At 36.9% G+C, this 15,264-nt stretch overlaps 1 protein-coding gene and 1 long non-coding RNA gene across 3 annotated transcripts in view; one reads left to right on the forward strand and one right to left on the reverse strand.

Moving 5' to 3' along the window:
- The window catches only part of LOC110831373 (uncharacterized), an 18,745-nt gene extending 13,030 nt beyond the window's left edge, over positions 1–5,715 (forward strand). The window contains exon 2 of the long non-coding RNA XR_002543564.2: positions 4,606–5,715. This is a non-coding gene — a long non-coding RNA (uncharacterized LOC110831373). The remainder of the gene's footprint in view (positions 1–4,605) is intronic.
- Positions 1–15,163, reverse strand: part of LKRSDH (lysine ketoglutarate reductase/saccharopine dehydrogenase) — a 20,523-nt gene extending 5,360 nt beyond the window's left edge. Inside the window, exons 1-14 of one of the 2 annotated variants that reach the window (XM_087355622.1) lie at positions 15,024–15,163; positions 12,922–13,037; positions 12,367–12,522; positions 11,553–11,729; positions 11,151–11,303; positions 10,528–10,753; positions 9,212–9,339; positions 8,669–8,943; positions 8,109–8,280; positions 6,447–6,517; positions 5,873–6,006; positions 4,586–4,826; positions 3,735–3,871; positions 2,177–2,461 (exon numbers count right to left, since the gene is read on the reverse strand). In XM_087355622.1, coding sequence (XP_087211748.1) covers positions 2,177–2,461; positions 3,735–3,871; positions 4,586–4,826; positions 5,873–6,006; positions 6,447–6,517; positions 8,109–8,280; positions 8,669–8,943; positions 9,212–9,339; positions 10,528–10,753; positions 11,151–11,303; positions 11,553–11,729; positions 12,367–12,522; positions 12,922–13,037; positions 15,024–15,054 — 2,302 coding nt within the window. In that variant the 5' untranslated portion in view covers positions 15,055–15,163. Of the gene's footprint in view, positions 1–2,176; positions 2,462–3,734; positions 3,872–4,585; positions 4,827–5,872; positions 6,007–6,446; positions 6,518–8,108; positions 8,281–8,668; positions 8,944–9,211; positions 9,340–10,527; positions 10,754–11,150; positions 11,304–11,552; positions 11,730–12,366; positions 12,523–12,921; positions 13,038–13,227; positions 13,376–15,023 lie in introns of those variants that run through there. The other variant, XM_087355623.1, reaches the window with a different exon arrangement.
- Between the last annotated feature and the right edge of the window lie 101 nt (positions 15,164–15,264).

Raw genomic sequence — 15,264 nt, forward strand, 5'->3', positions numbered from 1 at the left:
AGCAGGAAAAATTATGCCATAACCCTGAAGAAACAGCATATCAAGATACAAATAACTGAAATGTGACTATAAAGGGTTTACAACAGGACACATCCCCATTAATAATCCTCACCAACTCAAAACAATATTATCGGTAACTATACTAATGACTGTGCTGGTTACAGTGGCTGTGCGGTCTGAGGCACAGGCCTTGTGTACTTGGACACTGGAATCGTGGGTTTGAATCTCACTCAGGGCATGGATGTTTGTCTGTTTCTTTCTGTGTTGTGCTGTCCTGTGTACAGGCAGAGGCATTGTGATGGGCTAATCACTTGTCCAAAGAGTCCTATCACAATGTCAAAATAGATTAAGTGACTTCCAAAAGAGGAAGCCAAGACCCACACTGGGTTGCAGAGCCACAGATGATGATGATCTCCAAAGTTCCACAGAATTTAACTTCTGCAAATGAAACCTGCCACTGAACTATTTAGTATGAGTTGGTCTGTTACCAACTGGAAAAGTTTCACAGCATGATGGCTACCCCAGCCCTTCAGTATTTTATTGAATGAACAATGCCCACATGCTAATAATATTACGTATTATGCTACAACATTAAGTTGACTGTTTATTGTTTTTAAATATAACAAGTATTTCCAAATTAATTCATAATGCAAAAATGCCCATTCATAATAGGTGTTCTTGATGCCTAATCTTATGATTCTCTTTCCTTCCTTACCATAATTAACATTAGAAACAATATCAGTAGGATAACGTAACAGTTCCTTCTGTATGATCCTTAAAGGAGTTCAGCCTATACTTTAACCACAGTTCATAATTCATTCTGAACTTAACATCCACAACCACATCTTTATACGAGGGTCGCTCATTAAGTAATGCCCCACATTTTTTTTTCTCAGCCAATAATGAAGATAGAAAAGTGTACTTTTACATGCTTGAGATTTGATGTTTCCCGCGTTCGTGTACGGAGTTTCAAATGATTCCAACCGATAGCGGAGCTGTAGTGAACTGTTAAAATGGCGTCTGTGAACGACTCTCGTTACAAGCAACGAGCTGTAATTGAATTCTTTGTTGCTGAAAAAGAAACGGTGGTGAACATTCATAAACGTTTGTGTGCTGTGTATGGAAGCTGTGCAGTCGATAGGAGCACCGTTGGTCGCTGGGCTAAGAGAGTTAAAGCTTCAGGAAGTGAAGAAACCGAGCTCCGTGATCTGCCGCGCTCTGGGCGTCCTGTCACAGCCACCACTCCAGACATGTTGAACCGCGCGGATGCCATTATTCGTGAGGATCGGCGCATCACAACTCGACAATTGGCCCAACAGCTTTCAGTCAGTAATGGAAGTGTAATTTCAATTATCCGGGCTCTTGCATATTCGAAGGTGTGCGCAAGATGGGTTCCACGAAGTCTCACAGCAGACCACAGGATTCAAAGGAAAACGATTTCTTCTGAATTGTTGGAGCGTTTTGATGCTGAGGGAGAGATCTTTCTGTCCCGGATCATTACAGGTGACGAAACCTGGATACACCACTTTGAGCCGGAGACAAAAAGGCAGTCGATGGAGTGGCATCATCCTCAATCACAGAGAAAGAAGAAATTCAAGACAACTCCCTCCGCCGGAAAAGTCATGATGACTGTCTTTTGGGACAGTGATGGGGTCATTCTTGTGGATGTGATGCCAAGAGGTGCGACCATCAATTCAGACGCATACATTATGACCCTGGAAACCCTCAAGAAGCGTTTCCGACGAGTTCGGCCTCACAAGCTTCCAGCAGAAATTTTGCTCCTGCATGACAATGCACGCCCTTACACAAGTCCGAGAACCCGGGAAGAAATCACCAAATTTGGTTGAACGGTGCTGCCCCATCCACCCTCCGACTCCATCTCTTTGGGCCACTTAAAGATGCTATCCGCGGAACAAGGTTTGAAGATGACGAGAGCGTTATTCAAGCAGTGAGGACATGGCTACGTGCACAGGACAAGAGCTGGTACCGGCAAGGCATGCATGCACTTGTTCCACGCTGGCGTAAAACCGTACAAGTTGATGGGGACTATGTGGAAAAATAGTATGTGTAAAGGAAACATTGATTTATATTGTCACTAAATTTGAGCCATCTTGAATAAATATGTTCTGAGGAAAAAAATGTGGGGCATTACTTAATGAGCGACCCTCGTACATACCTTTAAAACGTAGAGTTCCACGCAAAACAGTGTGGGACTCATTTGCAATGCCATATAGTTTGGCATACTTGGTGGAATCCCTGTTTGGGAAGCCTTCCAGAGCAAATCCCGGTAAGAAGTCAAGTGACTGTGTCTCTTTCATGATTTGTCCTCCACCAGGAATTTCAACAATTTGTCCATCTTGAATATACTTTGCTGTACTTAGTGTATTGAGAAGGACACCACGAGGATTCCAGCTGAATTTGTAACGCAGAGCATTGTCAGAGCACTCTGGAGCTGGCAGTCCTGTTATAAAGCAAGACTTTGTACAAACCAGAAAAGGAACTGAAGTTGGATGTTTCAAGAACAGAGCTTGAAACATGATGTATTACATTTCATTGGGCAATGCAATCGCTAATGACCAACCCAATCATTTCTGCAGTTTAATGTGACATGTTTCATGCAGGCTATGTAACATATCAACAACATAATTTATACTGCCTCTCATAATTATGTCACAAAGCAAGAGTAAGATTACAATTCTACAAATTCACACACTGATAACCTTTCATAATGTGCGTGTCTCTATATATCTAAAAGTTGCTACAACTGAGGCTTATGACAAAGCATTCAGTAAGAGAAATGGGACCATAGGAGCATCATACACACTCTTATTTTGCATACTGGTATTATGATACAGTAAGGTTAAAGATAATATAATGAAAGCAAGAGTTCCATATTCGAAAGATGTCATAAAATATACAGGGCGATTCAAAAGGTTAGAGCCAAACTGAAGGAGCGTATAGCGGGACTCAAAGAGAACAACTTTCGAATAGGAATCCATGTCTTCCGAAGTTATCTTGAGTCAGTCGAGGCCATTGAAGGTAGGGAAGTCTGATAACATACCGCTGAAATAATCGTACTTTGCTATTCTCCTACTAGCTTTTTTTATTATTATTAATGTACAAGGATTACATTAGCAATCTTACAAACCAAATTATTTCAGCGGTATGTTATCAGACTTCCCTACCTTCAATGGCCTCAGCTGACTCAAGATAACTTCGGAGGACATGGATTCCCATTCGAAAGTTGTTCTCTCTGAGTCCCTCTATACGCTCCTCCAGTTTGGCCCTAACCTTTTGAATCACCCTGTATAGTCATCTCTCACAATAAAACTATATAATACATGTAACACATATTAAAAACAAAATGTATTTCAGAAATAGCTGCTGCACTATGTACCTCAGGGGCAAGGTTTGTCTCAGGTACATAGAAGTAAACACCCTATAAAGTGGTAAGTAGATGGGATAATAATAATGATAATAATATTGCCTATTGGTACAATCTTCTAACCACTTTTTTTTAAGTTCACATTGCTGGACTTGGTTTATCATTAGGCTAGAGTCAGAATAAATTTCATGATTGCCAGACTGTCTCAAACAAGATTTGAAAGGCGACTTCTGAGGATCCAGTCACATCAGAATCCTGAAGATGGGTGATTGCCCAAGAAGATTTTATTGAAGACTTGAAAGTGTTAAGGCAAAATCGGAGGCTGTTAAAATTAAAATGTTGCACTCACCTCCACAGTATGAGATAAAGGACTCAACCTTGCCTCCAGCCTGATGCACCTCAGCAAAGCATTCCATTGCCAGCAGGTGATCTATGCCTGGGTCCAAGCCCACCTCATTCAAGATGGTGATGCCCTTCTCAACAGCTCTAGAAATTAGACATTTTATTTTGAGTTACTGAAAATAAGTCCATTATAACAAGTTCCTAAGTTTATTATACTTCAAAGTATACTCCACCTAGTAGCCATAATAAATATGCAGATTACTTTCTATTTAACAGCTTTAATGATACATAAATTCATTATTGTCTCACTCTTTATATGAAGTCAGATTTGTTTGTATAAATATGGTACTGAATATATGAGTGGTACTTTCATATATCTTATATAAGATTCTCACACTGGCAAAGAAGTTGGCTGTGTTCTTCTGGGACATGACAACAAATAATCCTGATGGTAATATCATATAATAAAAATATATGGGCATATTACTGGATATTGTAAAACTCTCTATAATAAGAAACCTCCATAAACTAATAAATTCCTTGACCCAGAAATATAATGTACCTAAGTAGGTTATAACTTCAAAATAAAGAACTCCCATATAACACAACCAAAAACTTGTGTCCTCTGCATTTCACTGAGTGGAGATTTTATTGCATTATTAATACGAAGATAAGCACTTATTGCACAAAAACACATAATACGAATGTAGCAAGGATCTGTGTATCTACAAATAAATAGTTTACTCTCTTCTCATTATTAATTTAGGCAGTTACCTAGTTGATTAGATGGTTATTTATTTATTTTTCTTATTCCTTCTTAATCCCACGTGATACTACACAAGATATCCTTTTAAATACCTGTCGTGCATTTCCTTCAGTTCATCAGTACAATATGATGCTGTGACGAGGTGCACACCAGCATTTATACAAGCCCCAGCCACCAGGTAATGCAACGTACTGGGAAGCAGTGACACAACAAGGTTTCCTGTCGCAACCAATTCCTGCAACAAGTCTGGTCGTTCCACCACATCTAGAAGCACTGGTTCAACTCCTGGGTAGCGGCCAGCAACAGCATCTGCCTCATCTTTCAGTGCCGATGCTGCAAAATATCAGAGCTAAAGAGATTAATAAAAAATTTACTTTTAATCTCATGCTTCGAATGTAAATGTTACAAAATAACCAAGTCTTAAATTAGTGTCAATGTTATTGGTAATGATAAGAAAATTATGATGTGAATGGTGGAGTGGACTGGAGAGTTAGAGTTTATTTACATTCCATAGATCCTTCTTTGTGCTACACAAAAGGATGTAAAACAAGTCATAATACAAGTACAGAACTTAGTTCACATATAGATGTACATAAAGCATAAGAATTGTCAACAAAGGTAAAATCATCTACAAAGTAGTAGAAGTGAGTTAAGAAGTAAACTTTTATATCATGAGTTAAAATTTTAATTGTAGGTGGAAAATTACTGACTACTTTGATACATGTATAACATACTCCTTTTTGATATTTAGTGAGGTTAGTATTTGGCATATGAAAGTCATATTTACAGACAGAACAGAAGAATCACAAATAAACTGTCAACAGCAATCCCTCACAGTCAAATACGATTATGACATACTAAGTAATGAATATAAAGCTGTCTCAGGTGCACTGTATTTGCACATTGTCAAGTAATCAAATTAAACATAAACTTTAACTCATTTCTTTATTATTTGAAATGTGACTGCATCAGATTCTTTTGACAGCAAAAGAGTTATGTGGGAAAAAGGGTCTGATAACACTGAGTAACACAATCCATTATATTTCTAAATGTATAATAACTTCATAAATTGTTTTACATAATAAGACATGCAAAAGAGTGAAATTAATTGTTTCTAAAACCTCTCATTTTGACTATAAACAATGCTTTCATTCCACCTCAAAACTAAATATGTTTTTGTACAAGTATAAAATAGAATTAAAGAAATTTATTTTTGCCATAATCTTACTGAGCTTTACAAAATGAATGAGCACTAGCATATTTATGCAGGCCACCTTCTTACCAGTTGTTTTACTGTACTGGTGTGAAGCAAGCTGCATGACTTCATACCCAAATAAGATCTGGGTTGTAACTAACAACCACCGAAAATTGTGACTCACCAACAGTGATATTCAAGTTGTTGCCCCTGTGAAGATATTCCACAAGTGGAGCACTCACCATTCCTGCACCCAGCACAATAACTCTCCTAGCGGGTGCCTCCCCATCTGAACCTGACACTTTATGTCTGCTACACCTGCAACAAATTAAAACCTTCTTCACAATTCTCTGTTTATAAAATGCATGTGAATGAAAATAATGCACAGCTTATATATAATGTATAACAATAAATGAACATCTATCAAATGCCAAAAGCTTTAACACCATACTTATACCAGAAGCTAAAAAAAAGGAATTTAGAAATGAAGATTTCCGTCTTCTGGGTTGTTGCGCTGTGTAGTCTGGTTGACATCAACCAGACTACACAGCGCAACAACCCAGAAGACGGAAATCTTCATACTCACCGCTGTGAGAACCTCAAATCTTGAATTTAGAAATGTAATTAATAATATTTACATCAGTATTTCAGTATGATTCTACATTATAAGTATAATGAAATCACATTTTAAATAGTGGTCATATCATGAAAATATGTGAGGAAATGTCTGAGAAATGGCAAAACTATGTATGACATACCTGTTGGCTAACCTCAGCTCCTGTATATACTGGAAGTTTGGTGTCAACTTTCCATTGCTGGCAATAATGGCCTGGGGAAGAAACACATGTACAGATCCATAACATTTTCCACGGTGATCAAGCAAATATCATATTCACTCAGAAGACTGAAAAGAGAGCTAACTGCCAAATAGGTTACATCAACTTTCCAATGGAAGTTGCGCTTCACTGCCACAACTATACAGTCATTTTTTCTACTACATAGTCCAATAGTGTTCACTATTTGTAACTGCTTTTCTACATATTTCTTACCAGTACCAATCTGAAATGTGAACTGGATCATAAAGGAAAGATTAAGCACTTAAAGATAATAATGGCCTACATATGTAAATTACTCATAACAGCACCAGATACTTTATCCACATTATCAACTTTCTCGCTTAAGCATTCCTTCTTTTCTCTATTAATTTGTATATTTTTGCATTAAGATTACTTTATGTACAGTTACTTTCCTGAAACTACATTATATGTACACTCTGTGACAAAAATCAAGCACATAAGATTTTCAAAATCTGAAACCAGTAGAGATAATGTATTCACCAAAGACACCACCATATGTGCGTAATCTGATGAAAAACACGAATTAATGTTCATGACTTTTCCAAGACATGGGACTAAGTTCCATGGCAAAATGAAGGTGAAAACTATACTTTGCTTGGACATCCACAATCCTGGTAGACAGATAATTTTTTAAAATATAAAATAAGCAAACAAACAAATTATTAACACTATAAAAAAGACACTAGTGTTAATAGTTTGTTTGTTTGCTTATTTTATATTCTAACACACTACATGGTATGCAAAGTTTTAAGATAAGTTTTTGTTTCTTAAAGCAGTATACCACTTGATGATGACTGCCTTCTGGGTTCTTGTGCTGTGTAGTCTGGTAGAAGTTTATAGACATTTCATAGGTCATCACTGCCTCCATCATCACAGCAATGAGTAAGATGCACATTTATAAACTTCTAAGAGACTACGCACAACAATCTAGAAGACAGCCATCTTCAGACTCACCGCTGTGAAAACCTCAAATCCTACTTCGTATACCACTTGATTCTTGTTGCAAAGAGTGTATAAAGTAAAGGATTAGAATAGAAATGCACATTTCTATCAGTTCCTCTAACCAAACCATATTAATGTGAGCAATCTTTAGCACTGTAGTGTTATGGAAGGGTAGAGTGAATGTTTATGTAGATTAACTTCATGCTTCATAGGATTAAAATAAAAAACTACAAACACTAGCCTTTTATTTCACAAGACATGTTCATGTTTAATCTCTTATCAAATTTCAGTCCTTAAAATTCTTGACATGGTCTGGGGATGAAAGATACCTAACTTGCCCCCCAACAACAATAATTTAAGATGAAAAATTGTACCATTTGGGAGAAGATACCTTGGTCTTCATTTCATTAAACACATATCAAATTTTGAGCTCTGATACAAATTTAGGAATAAAAGTAATGTTTCTTCCCAAACTACCTACCATGTCTCATTTGACTCATAACACCTGACCTTTCTGCTTGGTGGGAGATCTGCACTTAATCAAGAAGATTGATAGTGCAGCCCAGCCATAGAAGTTAAAAAGTTTCAACTTATGTATTTGTGCAGAGCTGTTGTACTTACTCCTGCAACAGAAGGAGTAAAGTTGTGATTCTCAAGAGGCTGAGTGGCATCAGACTGAAGGATGTCAAATGCAAAAGGGTACAGAAGGTCCCCAAAGAAATCTGTTGACTCTCTGGGGAGCTGAGTCGGCATGTTGTCTATGGAGCACACCAGTACACCAGGACCCTTGAAGCTGCAGCACAGGAAAACAATCCTTGTAAGAAATAAAATCTAAACCTCTACAGAAATAAAAGAATATTGGATGGGTCACAGTTGTTTTTAAAAAATTACATCATTAAGATAAGAAAGAATTATTACACCACAGCTTACATCAAGTCAGCCATCTCACTGTGTCTATGAATGAGGCTCATTATTAGCACACAATTACTTAGGCATCTAAAAAAAGAAGTGTACAATTTACCAGAGACATGACTACAGATTGAAGCATTATATAGCTATGAGAAAATATTGGAATTCCAAGTTTTCTCAGAAAATCATAACAGGACAAATGAAAACTGAAAGAGACTGTGCCTAAAGTTATAAGGAGACAATTACAAGGCAGTAGTTACTGGTGGTGTCACCTTTTCGTATCCTTGTTGCGATCTGCATCATATAGACAAAACGGTGTATCAATGGTCGTGCATTCATTCATAAACTCAACAGAACCTCCAGGGTCGGCTGATATGTCACAGATTGCCAACATTCTGTGAGGTAAAGCAGGAGAGCCAACTGATGATGGAAGCCATGGAGTGTTGGCAGGTCTCAGTAGAGTTTTGGCATCAGGAATAGTGAGAAGTTTGGGCGAGTCAATCGCCCAGTAGATGCCATTGATGACGACTGAAGCATATGGAGCTACCTACAATATAAAGATATAAAGATTTCATTCTGTGTTTTAACTTGAGAGTAACAGCATTGGGACTAGCATAAAGGAACTTCCTGCTTTCACTTGTATGTTTCAACTTTACATTCTAACTGCATTTATTTGAACTTATTACACTTTTTGGGCATTCATTAGTTGCTTTAGATATCTGTAAATTCCATCTTTAACCACACCAACATCCACATTGGAAGTTGTAATTTATCATTGAACAACAGTTTTAAATTTCATAATTACATAGTTCAACCTTTTTACTAAATGTTGAGATGTACTGGGATGGAAATCTTTCATACTCCTCAGGATCAAACCCTCCGCCTTCCTTTCGCTCCAAATGATGTCTTCTCCGCACCTCACATCCATAGATCTTGGTGTGAGCTGGCAACACAAGCAATATTAAATTAAAATGGATGCAAACTAGAATTCACTAATTAGTACAGAATTTCAAATTGATCTTTATGTTTCCATCCACCTAAATGTATCAAACATCCTTACCAGTCTTCTTGCCACAGAGAGCCACCACATTCATCATAAATGGTAGCCAAATGGAAAATACACATAACTAAAAATGTAATGTCTAAACTCCTGAGTCTAAAATAAAGTACAACCGACTTCTTAAAATAGACACCTTTCCTGCAAGGAAAAAAGTAAATAACCTTCATCTAATCTAAATATAAGGTAACATTTAAGCCCTACACATTCAGAACTCAAAATATCAATGGAAACAACTATTATTCTGACAAGCAAATGCTTCTATAACTGACTGGCATCATTACAAAATATTATGATTAGTTTGAAGAAGAGCACAGTGGATGAAAGTTGAAATTTAACACAACAAAATTATTCTGAAAGGAGAATGTCAATTTATGTTAAAGAAATTAATTTACTGTAATTTAAATAAATTATATATTATTTAAATTACAATTATAATGAAGAATTTGAGGTTCTCGTGGTGATGAGTACAAAGATGGGTGTCTTCTGGGTTGCAGCTCCATGTAGCCTCCATCATCAGGGCAATGAGTCCTCATTGCTCTGATGATGGAGGCAGCTAGGACCTCCAAAATGACAGTAAACCTTTACCGGACTAAATGTCACTACAACCAAGAAGACAGCCATCTTCATATATTTACAATATTTATCAATTTCATCATGCCATACACACAATAAAATAAGAATAAAATAGGAGAATCTTAAGATTCATGAGCAGGCAGAGTTGCTATTGTATGTTGTCTCTACAATTTTTTGTGGGACCCACTATTAAATGAATTTCTGAGCAAAACGTTAAAAATATTTCCTCTTTCCTATTTTAGCTTCGTCTTTAGCCAACCTTACCTATCAGTATTTTTATAGACAGGCACTACAACTGCTTGAGCAGGACCTCAAGGTCTTGGACATAGCAATTTAGTATACAAACCTATCCCTAACAAGTATCTGCTCTACAAATAAGAGGGACTAATTCAGCAATGAATAATTCAATTACATTTTGGGTTTCAGTACCAACATTACTTTCATAAGTTGAAAACATTTCCTCTCCTTGTCTTTTTTACACATTAGCAAGCAACTCACAACCATGCTCTGCCACCTTCCTTAGCATGTCTGGTGGGACGTACTCATGCGGCAACTCCTGAAACACTTCCTGTCCACCCTGAGATACATTCCCACTGCCTGTGAACACAAAAGTCAGAGGACCGATGGACTTCGGCATCATACCCAGAGCTATCTCGTACCCTGCATCTCTTATAGCCTGTCGAGCCATAGATGAATTTCTATAGTTGTGAGCTGGTCCTATATACTGCAACAATGCAATAATTTAACATTCAGCATATGATGGCAACCAACCACCTGAAAACACTAGTATCGCCAACCTCTAGTTTATACACAGGAAATCAGCCTTGTGTTCAAAGTTGGAAATATCTTTCAAAGCTCCATTATGTTACTTTATTTTAGCAATTTCAGCAATCTGTACAGTGTACAACAAACAAAAGAAACCTGATCATCCAGTCTGCAGTCAATCTATACAAAAAACTACTCCAGATTTTTTTTTAAAGAGTAGATTTCCAAATCAGTTCTTTTGTCTAAGATTATGGAAACCAATAGTTACTTAATTCATATACCTATTTTTACAATGCATTATATTGCAGTAACACTGAATGTAAAAGGAGTCTAGGTTACTATAATCCAGCACTAACCATGAAAGGTGTGTGATGACCCAGAGCTAAGAGACGTAATCCAAGACCATGCAGGATGTTGACCATGCCTGCCAAACCAGCATATTTTCCAAATGCAACCACACGCTGCCCATGTTCATCCATCAGCTTCTCATAGTCTATCAGGCGTATATTCTGATGAACAGAGCCAGTGATCATTATCAGTTGCACATTACAATATCATGATTCCAAAAACATGGCATGTGATATATAAGCAAAATGCAGACCACAGATTGGGAATAGCTTGGTCTACCAGATCCAGCAGAATAGGTGTCTGTCCCCTCTTTACCTAATGATAAAGAAAGATCCATCCTTCAAAACACAGTAATTCTTAAGGTTTAAATTTTTTTTATAAACACTAAATTTTAAGTTTTTTACTCATACCTTTTCTAGTATAGCATCCAGCAGAGGCATATTTGCTTCCTGTGCCTTGATTGTATGTGAGAAGAGACAATAAGTCTTATTAGGGATCAGAAGATCTACTGGAGCCTGCTTCACACCGAAAATCACAGATGCTTCAGAAATGTCCTCCTGGATCACCGCTCCAGCTGCAGCGTATGTCTGTAACATGTTGCTGTTCTACAGAATCAAACTACCCTAAGAAACATTTCAGTCAATGGACAGCAAGTACACCTTGTTGGGAATAAGCAGTTACTTGGGCCAGCTTCACACTGGAAATCAAAGATACTTTAATATGCAGTGCAGCTGCAAAATAGTCTCAGGCTAAGAAACATTTAAAGCTATGTTCAAGACACCAAACCCCTTCTTTACAATTCCCATTTTGTCTTCGGGACTAATACATTTGGAATACTGCACAAAGTAGCATATTATTAGGTTTATTTTACAAAGTAACCATAGATATATGTAGAAATTGTTAAAAAAAAAGCCAAACGTGTTCACAAAAGCCTGCCACTGGACTCTATCCTCAGCTAGCTGCATCCAGTTCACTCAATCGATTCCTATCTCCATAACATCCATCTTAATGTTATCCCCCATCTATGCCTAGGTCTTCCCAGCAGTCTCCTCACTTCAGGCCTCTCCCTCACATGTCCCACCCACCTCATCCTCCTCGGTTTGATCATCCAAACAATATCAGTTGAGGAGTACAGGCAGTGAAGATCCCAAATTACTACCCGCCTTTAAAAAATTAGAAATAACTGAGACACTGTCAGCTATAAATATCCTAATTTTCACCTACCTGCATTGGATAGGCTCTTCTGTTTGATGGTTGTACAATGACCTTGACTCCAGCACGAGTAAGGTGACGGACATTAGATGGTGCAAGTGGTGCTCTCCTCTCCCATACAGACTGATCCTCCCGCCGAATTGCTATCACCTTTCCTTCTACAGAGGTCTTGAAAAATAATAGTACAATGTTGTGAAACTAAGCATATCTCATGTTTCGTCCAACACATTCTCTCATCTATATAGACATATTTCAATAATAGGTTAAGCTACAATCAGCATTTTTTTACAAGTAGAATTTAAGGTTCTTGTGGTGGCAAGGATGAAGATGGCTGTCTTCTGAGTTGTAGTGCCATATAATCTGGTAGATATTTACCAACATTTCAGAGATCCTTTTTGCCTCCATCATCAGGGAGGCTTTCACAAATGATAAATCTTCCAGTTCCTATCATACTATTTAAAAAGATGAATGTCTATATTCATCAGATGCTGTATCAGGAAGTAAGGTACTAAAGACAGCTATTCACTAAGTGAAAATCAGCTAATGCACCTACTGTATATTACTCACATTGGTTGGTTTGGTAGTTCTCGTTCGTTGGTGATTGGTTCTTGTGCTGAATATGAAGCCACACCTTTTACATGCTTTCATGGTAGCCATCACAAATTGCTGCATCTTGATACTTACTAAAACAAAAGAAAAGAGATCAGTGTGGGTAAATGACTGTCTTATTATTAACTTTAGGAATGGACAAAATACAGCCCACTGGAGTAGCTCTTCGGCCTTTTACTGGACCCACAAATCAGATTCAGTATAAGGACACAAGAGCTTCAGTAAGAGATTCAAATATGTTTCCAAAGGTTGTTTCAAACTCACCTTAATTTTCAGAATGAACTTTAACTTGAAACAAATACTGAGCTTATTAACAGTACATGTCATTACAAAATATGTTACTGTGTAGATGGAAGCTCAGATGGATTCTAGTTGCATATAAAGTGACTAATAGTTTCACATATAAGAAATACTGTGATAGCATTTGATCTGTGGGTTAGAAGGTCATAGGAATACTGATTTTTCTACCCTTTTTCTATATATATAATGAAACAGATAAGCATGTTATCATGTGAAACATGTAACAAGTTGGTAGCTGCCACAGGAAAATATTAATTCCAACCAAAGCTCCAATTATATTCAAGTCCATCATTATTACTATCACAATAAACATCTAGAAAAACACAAGTTTGCTTTTTCTCTTGACTGCAGTTACACAACATGGAAATTCACACTCAATTTCAACATCTAATGATGTCAAATGCTGACTTTTTATCTCACAAGAATATCCAAACAACTGATCAATGATGAAATGAGAAACTGATAATGGCAACTGAAAATTAATACAAACATATTACAACCCAAAGAAACAATGAGCATCCAGACTGACTAAAGGAACTTAGTATAGCTAGAAGTTTCCATTAGCATCACTTTTCACATATCTGCTGTGATACAATGGTTATGAATTATGGAATAAAACAGACTGGCTATAAAATATTAATGGTTCACTTAACCCTTTAAAGCCCAATGATAACTGTATGTTCCACTTGCTTCAATAATTAATAACACTTCATTTTGTATTTATGGGTTTCATATGATTCTAACTATAAACAGGGATTATTTCCTTGGACAACATTAACAAACTAATATTTGTAATAAAATGTACATAATATTCAGATGAGCTTCAGATTCAAAGGAATTAAGAAATTCTAGAGGAAGATAAGGAAATAACTTCAAAGCTCTGTTCATCCAGCCCTGATTGTAACTTGCCCAAGATGTGAAGATCGTAACTTTTTTGTGAACCAATAGGACTGTACAACATAAAAATGTGAAATATGTGATCCACTAGTGCATATTTTATCAGGCATGCCAGCCATTCCATCATCCCTTCACAAAGTTTAGCTGTATATTGTAATATTTATTTTTAATTCTATTATCCATATCTACATATAAGAGTGTACTAGCTTTCATAATAAAATTAGCTTTAAAAGTATCGAATTCACACATTTTCACCGTGTCATCTAAATAAACACCATAAAGATCATAACCTTGTCAAACTCCTTGCATAGTTAAATGAATTCTGCTTCCTAAGGAACATGGAATATAAAGCATACTTTTTTAAAAAAATTGAAAACTTGTTAATAAGGTAACAGCAAAGTTGTCCCTGGTATTCAATTAAGCAAGCCATATAGACATATGAAACATGGAGGTATAGCTCCACACATTCTTAACCTCAACATAAGACAAAGATAAGAGGGTAGCTTCACACACAGGCCAATTTAACCCTGGTACCCAGCTGGAAGGAGGCTGGGTGTGGGTAGCAGAGCTGTTGAGGATTTTATGGCAAAAAGAAAAATTCTGCCCTGTTGGGAACAAAACCCCAGTCATCCAATAACCTAATCACTATACTCATTTAATTATTAACAGCTAATAAATATAATCCACAATGTTTCTCAACCAACACCTATTATTATTGGGCATGAACACATGCCACTTAAGTCATGTTGTATATATCTTAAACAGAAATTAGTCATGTATTAATAGTTAGTAGCGCCTTATTATGTAACTTCCTCCAGCACTGCAGTCACATACATTTATTAAAATCAACCATTACTACTTACAGCACTGGATCTGCATTTGGCCCGTGTCCATTCATTCCAATTCACTGATCATGACAATCTGGTGAACAGAGACAACTGAAACAGACCTCCATTACAGTAACCAATAAAGTGCAGAAGTAAATAAATCACAGTACCAAGGGAATGAGGAATATGACTGTTTCCTGTTAGATAAATTTTCTATACAGACACAATATCAAAGTCTGACCCTAGATTAAATCAGTTGGCAGGAGGCCAAAATGTT

This window comes from Zootermopsis nevadensis, unplaced genomic scaffold (assembly GCF_977971745.1).
Source record: "Zootermopsis nevadensis isolate Lab colony 2312 unplaced genomic scaffold, Znev_1.0 Znev_ptg000025l, whole genome shotgun sequence".
NCBI classification, from domain to species: domain Eukaryota; kingdom Metazoa; phylum Arthropoda; class Insecta; order Blattodea; family Termopsidae; genus Zootermopsis; species Zootermopsis nevadensis.